At 36.2% G+C, this 16,638-nt stretch overlaps 6 protein-coding genes across 9 annotated transcripts; all 6 read left to right on the forward strand.

The window, feature by feature from the left end:
* On the forward strand, positions 2,328-6,607 carry LOC18613728. 3 transcript variants are annotated; one of them, XR_001926219.1, is made up of 8 exons: positions 2,328-2,438; positions 2,737-3,072; positions 3,592-4,036; positions 4,171-4,176; positions 4,399-4,697; positions 5,328-5,695; positions 6,026-6,080; positions 6,408-6,607. XR_001926219.1 is itself a non-coding variant. In XM_007051101.2 (7 exons), the coding sequence occupies exons 2-6, from the start codon at positions 2,770-2,772 to the stop codon at positions 5,670-5,672; spliced, it is 1,398 nt and encodes a 465-aa protein (XP_007051163.2). In that variant the 5' UTR covers positions 2,329-2,438; positions 2,737-2,769; the 3' UTR covers positions 5,673-5,695; positions 6,026-6,335. The 3 variants fall into 3 exon arrangements, 2 of the variants coding, with proteins under 2 accessions (XP_007051163.2, XP_017969537.1); XM_007051101.2 differs by lacking the exon at positions 6,408-6,607 and having other exon boundaries at positions 2,329-2,438; positions 6,026-6,335; XM_018114048.1 differs by lacking the exons at positions 4,171-4,176; positions 6,408-6,607 and having other exon boundaries at positions 2,330-2,438; positions 6,026-6,335.
* On the forward strand, positions 7,368-8,186 carry LOC18613729. The gene has a single exon (XM_007051105.2). It carries the CDS (start codon positions 7,635-7,637, stop codon positions 8,184-8,186), a length of 552 nt encoding a protein of 183 aa, XP_007051167.2. The 5' UTR covers positions 7,368-7,634.
* On the forward strand, positions 8,637-9,101 carry LOC18613730. The gene has a single exon (XM_007051106.2). It carries the CDS (start codon positions 8,637-8,639, stop codon positions 9,099-9,101), a length of 465 nt encoding a protein of 154 aa, XP_007051168.2.
* LOC18613731 (Werner Syndrome-like exonuclease) lies at positions 10,083-10,688 on the forward strand. Its single transcript, XM_018118261.1, has one exon. It carries the CDS (start codon positions 10,083-10,085, stop codon positions 10,686-10,688), a length of 606 nt encoding a protein of 201 aa, XP_017973750.1.
* On the forward strand, positions 11,934-15,401 carry LOC18613732. Of its 2 annotated transcripts, XM_007051108.2 has the most exons (4): positions 11,934-12,169; positions 12,727-13,513; positions 14,849-14,987; positions 15,099-15,401. In XM_007051108.2, exons 2-4 carry the CDS (start codon positions 12,955-12,957, stop codon positions 15,172-15,174), a joined length of 774 nt encoding a protein of 257 aa, XP_007051170.2. In that variant the 5' UTR covers positions 11,934-12,169; positions 12,727-12,954; the 3' UTR covers positions 15,175-15,401. The 2 variants fall into 2 exon arrangements, with proteins under 2 accessions (XP_007051170.2, XP_017969807.1); XM_018114318.1 differs by lacking the exon at positions 11,934-12,169 and having other exon boundaries at positions 12,592-13,513.
* LOC18613733 (pectinesterase inhibitor) lies at positions 15,583-16,532 on the forward strand. Its single transcript, XM_018114319.1, has one exon. The coding sequence runs from the start codon at positions 15,845-15,847 to the stop codon at positions 16,502-16,504; it is 660 nt and encodes a 219-aa protein (XP_017969808.1). The 5' UTR covers positions 15,583-15,844; the 3' UTR covers positions 16,505-16,532.

Raw genomic sequence — 16,638 nt, forward strand, 5'->3', positions numbered from 1 at the left:
CTTGGTAGAAGGAAATGAACAAAAAAGAGAAAAAAAAAATGAAAAGTCCAAAACGCTCTCAAAATATGATAAAATATTATGAACAGGTGTTGAATGCAGAATGTTCTGTACGTAGGAATCAGTATAGGTAAGATACTTGAAATTTATTTAAAATGACCAATGAAAATTTAAAAATATAATAAGCACAAAGTCCTTTTTCATCAATAAAATTTTTTTTATAATAACTTTACATTTTATATATATTTTTATAAATTATAAATACATCAATTAAGTAAAAATCTTAAACTCAAAATTTTTTTTTTTGCTTTGTTGAAAATTGGTATAGCAATCACTTGAATTTGTACAAAATATTTTAAAAAATGTTTCATAATTTTGTCGAATTATTAGATTAAAATATTGTCTTATGATATGTAAGTAAACTTTCAAAATTGTTTGAAGAAAAATAGTGAGACAAAAAATCTAAAAGCAACAAATTAGTTTAAGTAAAATGTACTAATATGTAACAACACACTTCTTGATATGATCAAAGTATCAATATCGTACCATATGTATCATATGATACGATATTAGTAAAAAATGATACATATTTATAATTGTATTACATTTGATTAAGTATCGAAAATGTATCGTTTGATATACGATATGGGAACGTGTTGTATAATACAGTTGATACATGTTTTATAAGTTTAATTTTAATTAATTATTAAAAATTTTATTTTTTATTATTTTCTGAATTAAAACATTAAAAACTATTTTTTATGAGTTTCAATTTTTAGATTTTAAACAAAAAATAAAAAAATTGAATTCCTTTTTTATTTCAATATGATAAGTGTTTTGCATTTTTAATTAATAAATTAATATAAAAATATATATTTTGTTTAAAAATATATATGATTAAGGAATACGTTGAGAGTTTATATTAAAAAAATAACTATCTTTTAAATCTATATCCTATAATATTCAATTTTGTTAAAAAATAATATTTTTAAAATTAGTTTTTTTATTTTACATGTATAAATATTATTTATAATTAATTTTAAATTTTTTATCATATCTTATTATACAATACTCGAAACTCAATATTAAAAAATAAAATTTCGATACACGATACATGTTTTCATTTAACAATTATTTATATGAATAAAATGTATGACCACATTGTTTTTTTTTTTTAAAAAAAACAAGTTTTTAGGAGAAGAGATTTGATTTTAGTTAGTATTTGAATTAGAGATGCATGCGCTTTATTCTTGAATTGTGAGGACAATGCAAAGCAATATGCCACTTTGTTATCTAAAGTCCTTGGAGCTAGAAAACAACCTATGCATGATGTATTAGTAAAAGATATTTCTGCATTAATTTCCAACATTCCATCCTCCCTCACTCATTCCAATCTGCCTGGTACATTTGTTTTTCATCTTTTCTATGACCCATGGCCCTTTTCTCACTCTAGAGTTTTGTTTCTCTTAGATGCAAATTTAACTCTCCTCCTTGATACTGACCTTTTTCATGCATATGATCTCACCCTGAACACCACCATACACAACCAAAGTCTCATCTCACCTTGAAAATAGTGTAACAAATAAAGTGAGATGTATTAGAAGCTATAGAGAAAAAGATTGAAGTAATTCTTGAAATGTTAAATGTTTTGTGGTAAGAGGTAAGTAATAGAAATTAGGGAATTTGTAGAGAAAGTGCAGTGGCAAAGCATGATGGGGAACATGATGGAAAGAATTGAGTAGAGAAAGTATTTGAGAAGAGTTTTTAGGGATGAATATGGTGAATTTCTAATCTCCCTTATGAATATATACTTTATTAGAACAATTAGTAAAAAATGCTTATTGGATAAATGGAATAACACGTTCTATATGAAAAAACATATTCATAATGAGAAGAAAAATGGTTTATTGGACATTTTGAGAAGGGCACGTTATCTCACTTCCCATATAAGGTAGTGTGCATATATTTTAAATAAAAAAATTCGATAGCACTCAACAATGTATTACGTGTTTTTTTAAAAAATTAAAAAATGATATAGTACATGTATTTCAAAAAAGGATTAAAAGTAATTTTATTATTTATTTTAAATTATTTTCATTATTTTTCATGTGATATAATTGTTCTATAGTCGTGTAAAACTATACTTAAAAGAAATAATAATACTTTAGCCAAAATTAGACATGTATAAAGATAAAAAAGGTCGCCATATAGCCAAAAGAGAAATCCTAGGACAGAGGAAAACGAAAAAAGGGGGAATGGGGAACCCGTATTTCAAATAAGCGGGGGTTAAAATGAAAATTCTACCAAAAAAGAGAGTTAGAAATGAAATATTTATAAAAGAAGCAAACCTATTTCCACATACAGAAGGAAAAGTCCCAGCCCTAGCAGCTTTCTATTCATCGTCGCAGCAGTGTTCTCCGCGCAAAACCTTCGTTTTTCCGGTATGAATTCCCTTTTCTCTTTTGTTTTCTGCCTTTTCCTTTCCTTAAACTGATTCCAGTTACATGATATTACGATGTCACAGTTATCGTGCCTTTGCTAATTGTTTTTTCTTTTCTTTTTGCTACTTTGAATTAATTTTCTATATCTGTAGTGTTGCGTTTTCATAAATAGATTGTAAGATGGCTATTCAAAAGCTGAAAACAGTTGTTAGAATTGCAAATGTTCCCTATATATTTTGTTCTCCTTAAATGGTTACTTCCAGATAGTGGGTATTGATGGAGAGAATTTGTTACGCAGGAAATTATATACGGTTAGTTTTTTTTAATATCAATGGCAAACAGAGCAGACCCGGATATCGACGATGATTTCAGTGAAATTTACAAGGAATACACTGGGCCCCCGGGGTCTACAGTTTCCAAGGCACAAGACAAGGTGAAAGAGAATAAACGTTCTCATGCTGGTTCCGATGAGGAAGAGGAACAGCGTGACCCCAATGCTGTGCCCACTGATTTCACCAGCCGGGAAGCTAAGGTTTGGGAGGCTAAGTCTAAGGCTACTGAGAGGAATTGGAAGAAGAGGAAAGAAGAAGAAATGATTTGCAAAATATGTGGAGAATCGGGCCACTTTACTCAGGTATCAACTATCAAGTTATCCTTATTTCTATACAAATGTATCATTAGTTGTTTCATTAATGGATATCATGAATCATCTGTATGTAATGTGTAAGCGTATTTCCTGCACACATATATGTAAATCCCCCCCAACCAGAAATTTTTGCTCTGTGCCATTGCAGCAGATTTAATTGATGGGTAGCTGTGATTTTCTTTTCTGGTCAGAGGAGCAGGACAGCATAGTTTTGTTCATATTATATTGTCAAATAGTGGCACCTTTTAATCTTCCTTTATAGCTACCGAGTGGCATTGAGGTCCTTCTAAGCCTTTTACATGCCAACTTTTACCTGACTTGAGTGAAATCCACTTTGATGCCTGTTTTGAGAGTATTAATTAAATTCTTTAGCCATCTGTCTTGATCCCTAACTCACACTTATTGAAGTAATTGCAGACATCCCTGTTTAAAGGAGGTAGAATATCATTTTTATGATTGTTTAATTTTGCTGAACTTACTTTGCTGTGCTGTTTGACACATTTATAGGGTTGTCCATCCACTCTTGGAGCAAATCGCAAGTCTCAAGATTTCTTTGAAAGGGTATCTGCTAGAGAACCACATGTAAGAGCACTTTTCACGGAGAAAGTTATACAGAGGATTGAAAAGGATATTGGTTGCAAAATCAAAATGGATGAGAAATTTATAATCGTTAGTGGCAAGGATAGGTTAATATTGAAAAAGGGTGTGGATGCTGTACACAAAGTAAAGGATGAAGGTGATCAAAGGGGTTCTTCTAGTTCTCACAGGAGCAGATCAAGGTCACCTGAGCGAAGTCCTGTTGGTGCACGGTTGCGACGCCCTGAATCGCAGAGGGCTCATTCAGGGCCACATAATTCATCACACTTTCAACAAAGATTGGGCAGGCAAGATAAGACTGTGGAAGATCGTGTCCGTGAGGATCTGCGGAAATTTTCTAGAGGTTCTCCACAAGGTAGGGACAGCATACGATATGTTTACGGCATCCATAGAAAGCTGGTAATCCCATGCTCGTGGTGTGTTGTAGCATAAATATTTCCTGATTGTGAAGCTTAATAATGCTGCTTGTTGCTTATTGTTTGTTTGCAGCAAGAGGTAAGTTCTTATGTTCAAGCATTTTGTGTGCGATTCTGAAGTAAATGTCAAGAGTTGGTCCGAATTGAATGGATTGTCTCCAAAACAAACTTATTTACTGAAAGCATTACTGGATTGCAACGGATGGGTTCACTTTGTGAATATAAGATAGTATGCCTAGTTAAAAGCTCATCTATGTTAGCATTCGAATCAAGTGCTTACCATACTCTTCATTTCATGAAGCTTATGGTAATGATGGAGCTAGGAGTCGCTCGAGCCATTCTAAATCTCCAGGCCGTTTACCTTATGCTGGCAACTCATATAATTCCTATGATGGTCATAATCAAAACATGGGGGCTTATAGAACTGATGCATGGGATACTGAGAGACGGGGATCTGATTTGCAATCTGGCAATCAGTTTGAATACCCTGCCTTCCCTCAAACGTTAGATGAGTTGGAGTTGGAATATAAGAGAGAGGCAATGGAACTTGGGAGAATTCGTGATAAGGAAGAAGACGAAGAGAATTATAAGCACCGGGAGGTAAGATATTTATCTTGTTTGACTGTGGTGTGTGCTTTTGGTGCTAACTGGCTTATTTGGCAATCCTAGATCTTTCTGGGATTTGCTAAATATTTTGGACTTTCGAGGATCTAAGTTGATTGTAATTTTCTGAACCATTAATTAACCGCAATGAACACCATGAAGTTCGAAATTGTAAAAGCCAAAAAAGAAAAGGATTTTGTTCTTTCTTGTTTAGTAGTAGGACATTTCTCTGGGGTACTGTATGGATTTCTTCCTCAGTTCTCTTATGTCTATCCCCTTCCTATGCATCCTTCTAGGGCTAATCTGTATGCCTTTTAGATTATTTATGTTCATGGAATGCTGTACACCATTTAGATTGTATATGGGCTTTTATGGTGTGGGTTGAATGTTTGAGATGGCAATATGAGGTATCTATCAGTGTCCGGGCGCTGTCACATTGAATTATCTAACCTCTTTACAAAGTTGAGTTTATACTTCTTAACGAACTGCTGTTACTCTGGGGAACGAGAAGAAAGAACTGCTATTGTGTGGCCTTCATCATTAAATCATCTAGGGAGAGCCGTTCTGCTGTTTGCTGTGTCAGTATGGAAATTCTGATTTTATTACTTCTGGTTTTACAAATTTTAGACTATCAAGGAGATGAGAGATAACTACATCAAGAAACTGGCTATGTTAAGGGGCACGCAAAATAAGCAGTGGGAGGAATTTCTTCAATTGGATGCCCAAAGGCGTCAGCAGCAGGCCCGGCAACAAATGACTGCTTCAGGCTTTGGTGCTTATAAACAGCAGGCTTATTCTGAATATGATGGCTCAACAGTCAATGCTCCTTATGCTGGAGCTAATTTATCTATTGATTCAAGGGGCAGGTACCCAAATCCTATGGATAATTATCCCCCTAGGCCTCATGACTCGTATGGTGAGTTTCAACGTCAGAGGCGTGAAGATTTTGGGAAAGCTTACAATCGATACTAAATCAGTATACTGGGCTTGTTTTGGTGAGTTATCTCACTCTTTAGTTAATAAAGGGAAAAGATCATTGATTCTGTTCATTCATTTCTTGTTCAAATCCTTTGTTGTTCTTGATCTTGTCCAAATATATGGCAAGTTTCTTGCTGCATGAGATGTCGCTCTGGGGATGTGGATGAGAAAATCCAATTGTTTTAATTCTCTTGTGGTACTTGTTTGAAAGATTATTAGAGGGTTTAGGTTGTTAATTTAGAGTTTTACTTTGTTAGGATGACAGTTAGTGGAGTTGTTTTTGTGGGTGTTGTTGATTTTCTTTCCTCTTTTGAATTAGTTTAAAGCTTTTCTCCAAAAATTTTCAGGGTCCACCAAATCTTGGTCGGGTAGGGAGTAATACAATGGTGAGCTCAAATCTAGGTAAGTATGATGGTTCTGTATCAGAGTTAAGAAGGGAACACTGCTACTCCTTTGATGTTTTATTGTAGTTCCAATTTCAATTTGATAATTTGGCTCTGCCCAGGGCTTCTTTATTTAAGGAAGTCAGATGCAGTTTTGGGATTTTAGTTAGAGCAGTAATATTTGGAAACAAACCTTGAATGATTGTTGATTTGCATTAAGTAATGGACTCTTCATTTTAGATGGCAGTACTAACACTTCTTCCATTTTGTTTTGTATTATTTGTTTTTGTGTGCTTCTGCTGTGATTGTACCAATATTGGGTAATAATGTTTCCATACTGTTTTAGGGTGAAAAGAAAAAATCCCTTGACATCCTACGTGTTATTTGTGGACCATCGGGGTGTAAATTCTCCAGGTAGTTGCCAGGTTTTCATTTCTCTTCAAGTAATTTGGGTGTTATCACAATTGTTTTGGTTTGAAGAGGTCAGAGAACCTGGACATGTAACATGGAGCTCTTATTAGTTCTCAAGCAATTGGGCGTTTCTGATATTTGGGTTGGTTGAAGTCGAGTATTTGCCTGAATTGGTTCACTGCTACTGGAAATTGGAAACTTCTTTTGGTTTTGGTGATTAAGGATTTAAGGTTTGTTTACAAGGCACAACTTTTTAAGTTTTATCAGTGCATGCCTGCATATTATTATCAGAAATTTGTGGGTACCTAGGTTTTTCCATTCAATTTTAAAGATATGCAGCTATCAGTTCTAGATTTTCCAAATGCAGTGCAGAGCTCCTAATATCTCCATCCTTTTTTGATCATTATTGATTTTTTTTCTCTTTAAAAGGAAGAAATGTAATTATATGTAAGAATTTGAATAAAAAGAATATTTGTTGACGTTGAATAAACTACATGTACAATCCTTTTGCCGGCGTTGGAATAATTTTAGCTTTTACTCTAGTAACGGCAAAGTTGTAGTTAGAGGAAAAAACAAATGGCCGAACTTGTAGATGAGTGCTCGGCCAAGTCTTACCATGGGGTAAATCGACAATGTACTCAATGAGGGTAAAGCCATCTTCAAGTCTATGAGGATATCATTTCATTAACCTTGTCTGTTGGGTTTTGGTTGCTTTAAAGGTTCATGGATCTTAAGTTCCAAAATTTTAAATGTGGGCGGGTTTTTTAAAATTTCAAAAGGATTAAGGTTACGATCACCTGCCCGTATTCGAAGACTGGGATGATCATGACCCTTGAGTTCATCAACGGCGTAACGAATGGGATTGATGTCCATTCACAAAAATTGGAGAAAAACTTTCAAAATGCCCAATTCCAGCTGAATGCCTGCAAGCGTATTAATTCATCTATATGTAGTGATTATATTTATGTATACTGTGAAGTACCAAATTCAGACTAATCCGTTAGTTCTTGTTCCTTCTCGAAGATGTCAACTCAAATGTCTGTTTGGCGGGGTGACACTACAATTCAAATTACTGTCACGGGAAGGGTTGCCACATACGGAACTTCTTGTCCAATAGGGATAATGTGAGGAAAGTGTGATTGGCCTAGATATTGAACGGACCATGATTGAAGATTCAGAAGAAACTGAAGATTACCACGTAGGCAGTCATAGAGGAAGGAAGAGTGAAAGAAGAGTCACTGACCTAGACGCTAAACGTACCGTGAAGGAAGTTTCAGACATGAAAAGCCGAGTGGCAATTTTGCAACTTTGTGGTGGTGTTACATGTCTTGTAATTCAGCTTCCTTCTCTTGATTCAATGCCCATATCTCTCAATTTTCTTCAACTACCAGATCTTGCATTTGTGGGCATTGGAATCAAAGAAACTCTTGCCAAGTTAGAGAAAGAGTATGGGCCAGGATGCAATAATGCCGTGGAATTGGGTCCATTGGCCGCCGGCGTTATGCAAATGCCTTACTTAGCTGCTTGTGGGGTGGACTTTCTGGGTCATATGGTCGATTCACTGAAGCTTACCGGCGTAGTTTTTAGTGACGGGGGTAAAATGCGTCTTAACAAGAAGCCGATTAAATATGCTGCAGCAAATCCTTTTGCCTACTTCAAGATAGGGAGCAAGCTGTGTGTGGGAGCGGTGGGGAAACTCTCTTTTGTTTTGTAGTTTCTGCAATGAGTGTGTGAACTGTCTAGAAGCAGCTCGAAATTTACTTTTAAAATAGAAGAATACATAGCTTTTTATTAATTAATGATACAGTGAAATGAACTTTGATCACAAAGTAATTTTATTCACTTTCATATATTTGTTTATGATATAAATATTATATAATGCTTTAGAAAAGACTCTGCCATCTGACTAAAACAAACGGGACACGCTAAAACCTTAGATTTAAAGCAAACAGAACATATATTTAACATACACATAATTATGAAAACAAGCCGTCATATCCAGATGAAAATGTTACATGCATGCACCAGCATGATCAGTGAATATCAGTTCAAATTCCCTTCAGTTTTCCCTTGTCTATTTTTAGCAACCTTATAGCCTTCCTTCCCTGCGCTTAAGCGGCTTTAAATTAGATGCTGGAAACCGAGTAAACACAGTGGTTGAGAGATGGTCTACCACACACACTTGGTGCCCTTCTGTGGTAAAATTATTGGAACAACAGTCACTGACAAGGCTCCTATAGCAGAAAATTGGGTGCTCAACATTCGATCCAAGTTCAATGGGCAAAAAATTATTGCAGGATTGAACTGTAAATGGAAGCCTCATCCAATAAGATCAATGAGCAGCAAAATTGCTACCTTACAACTATGTATCGACACCAAGTGCCTTGCAATCCAACTCCTTTACTTAAACTACATGCCAAAGTCCATCAAGAGCTTTCTAAGTGACTCTACTGTAATTTTTGTGGGAATTGAGATTGAGGAGACTATGCTTAAACTCCAGAATGAGTACGGACTGAGTTGTTCAAAGAAAATTGATGTTCGTTCCTTGGCCAGGGTACATTTCCCACTGAGCTTCTACGGGGAAACCTGGTTTAAAAGCTCTTGCAAACGGATTGGTGGGGCTGCTTGAATGGAGACCATGTGATGATGAGTGCCTAAATAACATGGATTCTAGGTTTCTTGATGTGGAGCAGGTTAAGTTTGCATGTATTGATGCATACAGAATTGGTCACAAGCTTCTCAGAGAGATGTGAAGGATTTCTTGCTGCGTCTCTACATTTTGTTTGCCTTGACAGAACCTCATGAATAATGTGTTGTAATAGAGGGAATTGACATGTTCCTGCTAGTTCCCGATTAATCGTTTGGAGCGTATATTTATATCTTCAAATCGTGTCATAAACTGTACTAAGATCTTAAGTTAGCTATTTACGGGTTCTTCATGGAGCTACTTCCTCTCAAATTCTATACCTTTCTGGCCAGTATCATTTATCTGCTTAATTAAATCTTACACAGTAAATTAATGATTGGCACTTTTGCAGTAGTGTATACGTACATTTACTTGTTGAATCAACAGAGCAAGTAAATTTGGTAGGTGGAAGTATCGGAGTTTCCCTTTCATTTTAATCGAAACTTAGAATTCAAATTATAGCTGCAGATAAGATCAATTCTAACAGGACTTGGTTTTCCAATTATCAGTGCCATCCTGCATCCAACTCTGTATGATTCTCAGTTTCCAGGGAGTCTTTTCCATTGCCCAATGCAGGCAGCTGTGACATTAATTTTGTAGTGAGTCAAGATTCAAAGCTTCTATTATCAACTTATTCCGTCTTCCAAATAAATTATTCACGAAAAGGTCGAAATCCAGTTCATGTCTATCAAGTACCTATTCGCCGTTTCCAAAGAGTATAGGTGCAGCAATTGTTGCAATTTATTGTTTTCCCTATTAAATCTTTTTCTTGGATTATCGAGCAGATGTATGAACCTACGTTGAGAGATATCTGTGAAACTTTTGGTCTTCCCATCAAAGTACACCCAACCTCTTCCGCTTCCTGGCTCTATATAAAGGACTCCAAGGAAGAGAGAAACAGAAGAAACTTGGCACAGGATAAGAATGGCAAACACATTGGCATTGAACCCAAACACTTTCCTTGTTTCCCTTTCAGGCAACTTGATTGAGACAACAGTCACAGATAAGGCTTGTGTAGCTGATGCATGGGTATGCAACATCCGTTCCATGTACAATGGACAGCAGATAATCGTGGGATTGGATTCTGAGTGGAGGCCTAATACTACATCGACATTGATCAACAGAACAGCTGTTTTGCAGCTATGCATTGAAACCAAGTGCCTCATACTCCAGCTGTTCTATTTGGATTACATTCCCCAATCTCTCAAGAGCTTCCTTCAAGATCCTAATGTTACTTTTGTTGGAGTGGAGGTTGAAAGAGATGCAGCAAAGCTGAGGGATGAGTATGGGCTTCAATGTGCCCGTATAGCTGATGTTCGCGAGTTGACAATGAACCGCTGGCCATTGTTGTTCCACAGGAAGCCAGGCTTAAAAGATATTGCTTATCAAGTGGTGGGGCTTTCAATGCCAAAACCAATGCATGTAAGCCGTAGTGATTGGCAATCAAGTGTTCTTGACTGTTCACAGATAGAATATGCATGTATCGATGCTTATGCTTCTTACAAATTTGGGCACAGCCTACTGAAATAGATCAGACTGTTTTATTTGTAAGGTTGGTGTTGTCAGTTACTATGGAGTATGTTAAGTCGTATTACGCGCATCTTTATGTTTAGCATTGCAGTGATTTCTATTGAACTGGTTTTGCAGGGACCAAATTGCCCTTTGCACCTTTACCAGGCCTGTTTCCTGTAGTCTTTACGCTAAACCTTGCCCATCTAAAGGTCTAATGTGGTCCTATATTCCAAGTCATTTTCATGCGCATTTAATTATTGTCTCATTCATATACTGGACCCTTTCGCTAAAAATCTAAAGGTAGCAATTTTGCTTATGCTTGAACCCCACAATACGATTCTTCTCTTTCACGTTCTTCACGTTGACCCTTGGGCTAGAATCAAGATCAAGATTTATGATCCTTCTTCCTTTCTTGGTAGCCAACAGATGACCACCAAGCCCACCTAAACCTTTAAATATTATTTTCTTTGCAGATGCCCTGAATCTTCCTTCGTTCCTCTCTACCAAGGGTCCACTCTTTACTCTCCTTTTTCTCTTTCTCTTTGGAACATTAGAACTAAGGGATAGCGCAACATTTCGGTTTTAAACTAAGAAATTGTCGGGATGAAATTGACGGAGATTCCATAAGAACGTGATTGCACATCAAGTTTGGATTGGATAGTATAAAACAAAAAAAAAAAGTGTCCCTTCCATGCGTAACTTGTTCTGAGGAATGATCTCTTTCCTTGTTGCATTGAGGATAAGCTTAAGGATCAAAGGCATTATAAACTTTACGAACTAATGCATTAATTGATTTCATGTGTGTTTAAATTTTTAACAAATTGACATTTATGTTGATAAATGGTTGTTAAGAGTAACTCTAAATAATTAATTGATGATTTTCCTCTATTTAAATAAAAATAATTTAAAAATATATAAGACCATTTAAACAAAACAATTTGACGGAATCCGGAAATCTTTTTCCTTTTAGTCGAACCAAAACATAGGATACTCAATTATTAAGCCAAAGTTTATCTACTCTTTAAGTCCTCCAAAGCCCTTTTATCTATTCCAAGTCCTTTTGGGGCCAATATTTATAATCTAATCTAATCACCGAAACAGAACAATTCTTTTGTTTCAAAATATTTGAATATTCGCCGAGAGTGAGCTGTACACGTCACTGTTATCGACCGGCACCTGCCCGTAACCATCCCCGTAGAAGCTGACACGTTCAACGTCGACTTCTAGCCCGTCGGCAAACAAAACCAATACAAAAGAAACCTAACCTTCGCTTTCTTTGTTTTTAGTTTGAGTGCTTTGCCATATTTATATATAAAAAAAACCCTTTGTTTTTATAGCTATAAAGGCAACTATAAAAGGAATTAATTAATTAATTAATCTGCGTGTGTTGAGATGGTCCAGCTTCGGATTGGAGATAAAAGTTAGATGAAATCAACGATGAGTTCTCAGGTTATGGTCCTTGTAGACATCGATTCAAGCTCATTTTCGTTTCACTTGAGGTGCATTCCAATTTTTCCTCTGATTTTCTATACTTATATCGCTGCGTTTTTGTTGAAATGGTTTTTTTTTTTTTTTGTAGGCGTTGTATTTTTCCCCTGTTTTCTGGGTTTTCATCTTACAAGCTCTTTCTGCTTAGTTTTTTTTTTTAATAAATATAAATAATAATTTCCTGGTTTTATTCCTGTTTTTTTGTCTGCCTCTTGAACTTTTTCTTTTGTTTTTATCCATATCTGGAGCTGCATTATAACGTAGATGCTGGGAACTGATTGTTATCCCATCTTTGGTTTCCGAGAAAAAGAAAAAAGAAGTTCAAATTTCAAGCTTTATTGGCTTTCTAGGGAGTTAATGGATAATTACTTACTATTTAAGTCCTTTTCTCTTTTGGTTTGTTCCATTGGGTCTCGGATGGTGAAAATTTCGCCATTCAACTCTTAAATTTGCCTTCTCTTTGTCATCCAAGTTCTCCTTTGCATGTGGCTGCAGAAAATTTCAATAGACCTTTTGTTTTTCCTTTATTTTCAACTACTAATATGTGATTTTTCATTTACAATTGCAGGATCGATTGATTGCTCAAAGTTTAGGGGCTGTGCTTTTGATAACAAAGAAAGTTTTAAACTTTTCTTGGACTGCGGGGCGAAGAGTTTTGTTTTTATTTTGGTGAGGCCTACCCTGGATGAGATTTTTTTGAAAGGAGTTTTTCATGTGTACAAGGACTGAACTTTAGTTTAGCAGTAGAGGAAAATAGGGTTCTTAAGGTTAGGGTGGAATTAGAGGCTTTCTTTGAATGGATCACTTGTTTTCAAGAGAAAGAGATGTTGAAGTGGATCTTGAAAGTGGTGGGACTACCAGTGAAGATGAAAGAATCCAAGATCACGTTTCATCAAATAGCCAGGCAAAGAGAACTTTCAGTAGAGTTTGGAGTGATGTTTTGAGTTTTGATAGAATTGGCAAGGGTGAATGCAGCATAAACTCGTGCAGTAGTTCCTCAAGTTTTGGTGGGGTTGAGGGTGAGAATATGGAGTTCTTGGTAGACAAGAATTCAGAGGGAGAAGAGAGTCGTGATCTCGTGGCACTTGCGGAGAAGAACTTTGCAGAAGAGAAGTGTAAGAAGACAAACTCCAGGAAGCCTCCCAAGCCACCAAGGCCTCCAAAAGGTCCATTGTTGGATGCTGCAGACCAGAAGTTGGTGAGGGAGATTGCTGAACTTGCTATGAGAAAACGTGCCAGGATGAAACGAATTAAAGCAATGAAGAAGATGAACGCAGCAAAGGTATCATCATCAAGCAGTAGCCTATCTGCTCTTGTCATCACAGTTCTCTTTTGCCTTGTCATACTCTTTCAAGGTATTTGACATCTTTTAAGTTCCAAGGAACTACCCCTAAATAAAAATTATTCTCTTCCTAACTTAAAAAAATCTTTGGCCTATATCTTAATTACATGGGTTAAAATATGTTGTCTACTATAAACTTTCATGGACTGCCAGGTATGGTGGAAGTCTGTGTCTGAGGGGTGAAGCATGTTAATTTGGCAAATAGCAACCTTAGTTTATTGTGTTTCATTTGAATAACGTATCATTTCATTTAAATCTTTCGTCCATCAGCGAAAGATTTAGCTTGCTGAATAAACTTATTTTGTATAATTAAATATTTTTTCATTCTTAAACTTTGTTGATGAGCTTTGTCTGTTTCAACCATGTCAAGTTTAATGACAATATGACTCTTGGTTGTTGTGGTTATAATTGTGCGTTGACATGTTATTATGGATAAGATGGGACAATTTCAACTCCTCCAAGATTTCCAAAGTATTTGAAAATCATCTGTAAAATAAGGCAATTTCACTTATATGCAATTTTGCACATTTCAAACTCTAAATTTTTACAAGGGACAAGCCTTCTTTTAGAAAAGGAAAAGCAAAATGGACAAGAACTATGTCAACTCTCTACTCTCTATTAATTTGTTTGTCTGGAGTGTACTATGTTAAATTGTTCAGAACATGTCGTAAAGGATTATTTGGGGTGCTATAGGAGATTGTTTGCTGTTAGAAGTATGAGATTTTCTTTTTATATTTAGAGAATCTTGAGCAGTGAAATGGAGTTTTAATATTTTCCAAATTAGATTGAGAAGCAAGAATGCGTCAGTAAGTTGACATCGTCCAAGGTTGTCTTCACTTAGTTAGAGAGATCTTTATCAGCTTAATAAATTATCATAATTGGCTTTTCATATTGGGAATTGTTTTGGTCCTTGCTGTATCTATTTTGGTCAACTGGATGTCACCAATTCTTTTAAGCCATTGTCATCAAGCTTGAAAATGTTGATTCATAGACAAGGTATAGTTTCAAAATAACTCTTTTCCAGTTCTGGTCATAAATGTTTCATGATGGCTGTGCTACATTGGCTTGAAAGTTTTGGTTGTCATATTGTCATAGAAAGAGAGCATACTTTAACTCAAATTGTTGTCCCGAAGCTTGTTTGCTTCTTGCTCCTGTTCTTCTGTGTCTTCATATGTATTGTCATAAGCATTTTATGTAGGTTAGCAGTGCTTTAGCTATCCATTTATGTACCAGGCAACTGCTACCAAAGTTGTCTTCCCCTTCTTTGTGTGGAAAATTTGAGGTTCACAATCCAAAGTTTTCCTTATGTCAAGGAATTTCTGACCTCTCTGTCAAACATTGCGTGCAGGTATATGTTCCAGACGTGGTGCAAGTGTACTGTTAGAGGGGTCTCCTGCACCAGCAGTTGGCTCGAGTGAAGGCTTGATATCTGTTCAATTTTACAAAAGCTTTCCTACAACTGAAAAAGATGACCATGATACCCCTAGGTATGTATTTTTCTCTCATTGTCACTCTTCATTCCCAATATCTCCATGTTTCGTGCATGGTGATCATAAAATGCAAGGAATGGATTTTCTGAATGTTATGCGTTGGTGCAGCTTGGTAGAACAGCAGGTTCCGGTTCAGTTCTTAGAGAAGAAACTAGGAAAGCTGCCAGATGATGTGGAGAAATAGCTGAAGTTGCCAATGTGGTATCCTTGAATCTTGATCTTATGTAAACAAATTTTGATGCAATACCTGGCTTTGCTGATTTCTGTACATATATGAATTGTGGATGCCAATCTCCAGTTGTATAGTTTAGTATGTAAAGCCATTTATTGGAACTGAAGTTTATTACTTAATTCTTCCAAAATTGGGCTACTCATGCAGAAAGAGACCTGATATAAAAACCTAATCCAGAATGATGAATCTACAAGCCAATGTGGTTTAGCCTGCCACCGGTAGAACGTGTTGATTGTTTTTCCCCCTATCAGATAGTTCATGTAATGAAAACGAAGTAATCTGGTCACGGAGATGCTCTAGCATTTTATGACAAGTTGCCGGACGGTGTCTTGAGGAGTCAAGTTTAGTGGAAAAGAGAGCAAAAAAATTACTCCCCACTCTCATTCATGGAATTTCGGTTTTGTTTGCCCTTCATTATAATCGGTTTTCATTAAATTCGAAAATCAGTTATGGCAGAATTTGAAGATTTCTTTCTATCCCCCTTTTGATGGTTCAATTCTCTTCAGCTCTTGCAGCATTAGCTAGGGTCTTATAGTTAACACTCCTAATTGAGCAATCCTCTATAACTAGGCATCATTGGTCCAATGCTTTTCAATTTGTGGTGTATTTTAAAGAAACGTTGATGGCGTCTTTGAAAGTTGCAGATCTTGTCCTGCTCATAGTCTCGTTATTGTTTTTGATGTCGGTGAGAGCAGATATGATAGACGACACCTGCAACAGAACCAGCGACACCGAGCTCTGCTTGTCTACTCTAAGATCAGACCCACGAAGCTCTACCGCAGACGCCAAAGGCCTTGCTCATATCGTCCTTGATATCACGCTGAAAAAGGCCAAGGACAATTTAGCTCAAATAGATCAATTGCTCAGTCGAACAACAGATCCAGCTCTCAAGGACGTTCTCACTATCTGCTCTCAAGAGTATGGGAATGCTACAGTTGTTATACTTCCACGAGCCATCAAAAAATTGGAATCAAAGTTTGATGCAGAGGCGACAGGGAACGTAGAGGATTCGGCTGGATGTGCAAAGACTTGTGAAGAGTCCTTCTCTGATGGACCAAGACCAGAACAAAACCGACCATCTCCTTTTACTGATCAAAATAATGCTGTGTTGCATCTTGCTCGTCTCGCTGAAGAGATCATTGTTTCATTCGCTCCAGACGGTTTTTTTTCCAAAGGATGCCTGGAGGCCGTCATACGCAGCCGCCATGACCCCTCCAAAGTTCTTGCCATCTTTTTTATTTTACATGGTTATATTTGTAAATTGCAATGCCTCTTAGTTTAATTATATGATCATAAGGAATTTAAGATCACACTTACAACCAGAACAGCAAATTTCCTACATGATTTTTTCTTTTAATGATGTATTACTACTAACATTATTAGTGCAACATAAAATAGAATATTTTTCTAGCCATA

This window comes from Theobroma cacao, chromosome 1, assembly GCF_000208745.1.
Source record: "Theobroma cacao cultivar B97-61/B2 chromosome 1, Criollo_cocoa_genome_V2, whole genome shotgun sequence".
NCBI classification, from domain to species: Eukaryota; Viridiplantae; Streptophyta; class Magnoliopsida; order Malvales; family Malvaceae; genus Theobroma; species Theobroma cacao.

Coding starts and splice junctions, on each gene's coding strand:
- LOC18613728 (XM_007051101.2), top strand. CDS start 2,770: ATGGCAAACAGAGCAGACCCGGATATCGACGATGATTTCAGTGAAATT. Junction 3,073..3,591: donor AATCGGGCCACTTTACTCAG/GTATCAACTATC, acceptor ACACATTTATAG/GGTTGTCCATCCACTCTTGG. Junction 4,698..5,327: donor AGAATTATAAGCACCGGGAG/GTAAGATATTTA, acceptor TACAAATTTTAG/ACTATCAAGGAGATGAGAGA.
- LOC18613729 (XM_007051105.2), top strand. CDS start 7,635: ATGATTGAAGATTCAGAAGAAACTGAAGATTACCACGTAGGCAGTCAT.
- LOC18613730 (XM_007051106.2), top strand. CDS start 8,637: ATGGTCTACCACACACACTTGGTGCCCTTCTGTGGTAAAATTATTGGA.
- LOC18613731 (XM_018118261.1), top strand. CDS start 10,083: ATGGCAAACACATTGGCATTGAACCCAAACACTTTCCTTGTTTCCCTT.
- LOC18613732 (XM_007051108.2), top strand. CDS start 12,955: ATGGATCACTTGTTTTCAAGAGAAAGAGATGTTGAAGTGGATCTTGAA. Junction 13,514..14,848: donor CCTTGTCATACTCTTTCAAG/GTATTTGACATC, acceptor CATTGCGTGCAG/GTATATGTTCCAGACGTGGT. Junction 14,988..15,098: donor GATGACCATGATACCCCTAG/GTATGTATTTTT, acceptor GCGTTGGTGCAG/CTTGGTAGAACAGCAGGTTC.
- LOC18613733 (XM_018114319.1), top strand. CDS start 15,845: ATGGCGTCTTTGAAAGTTGCAGATCTTGTCCTGCTCATAGTCTCGTTA.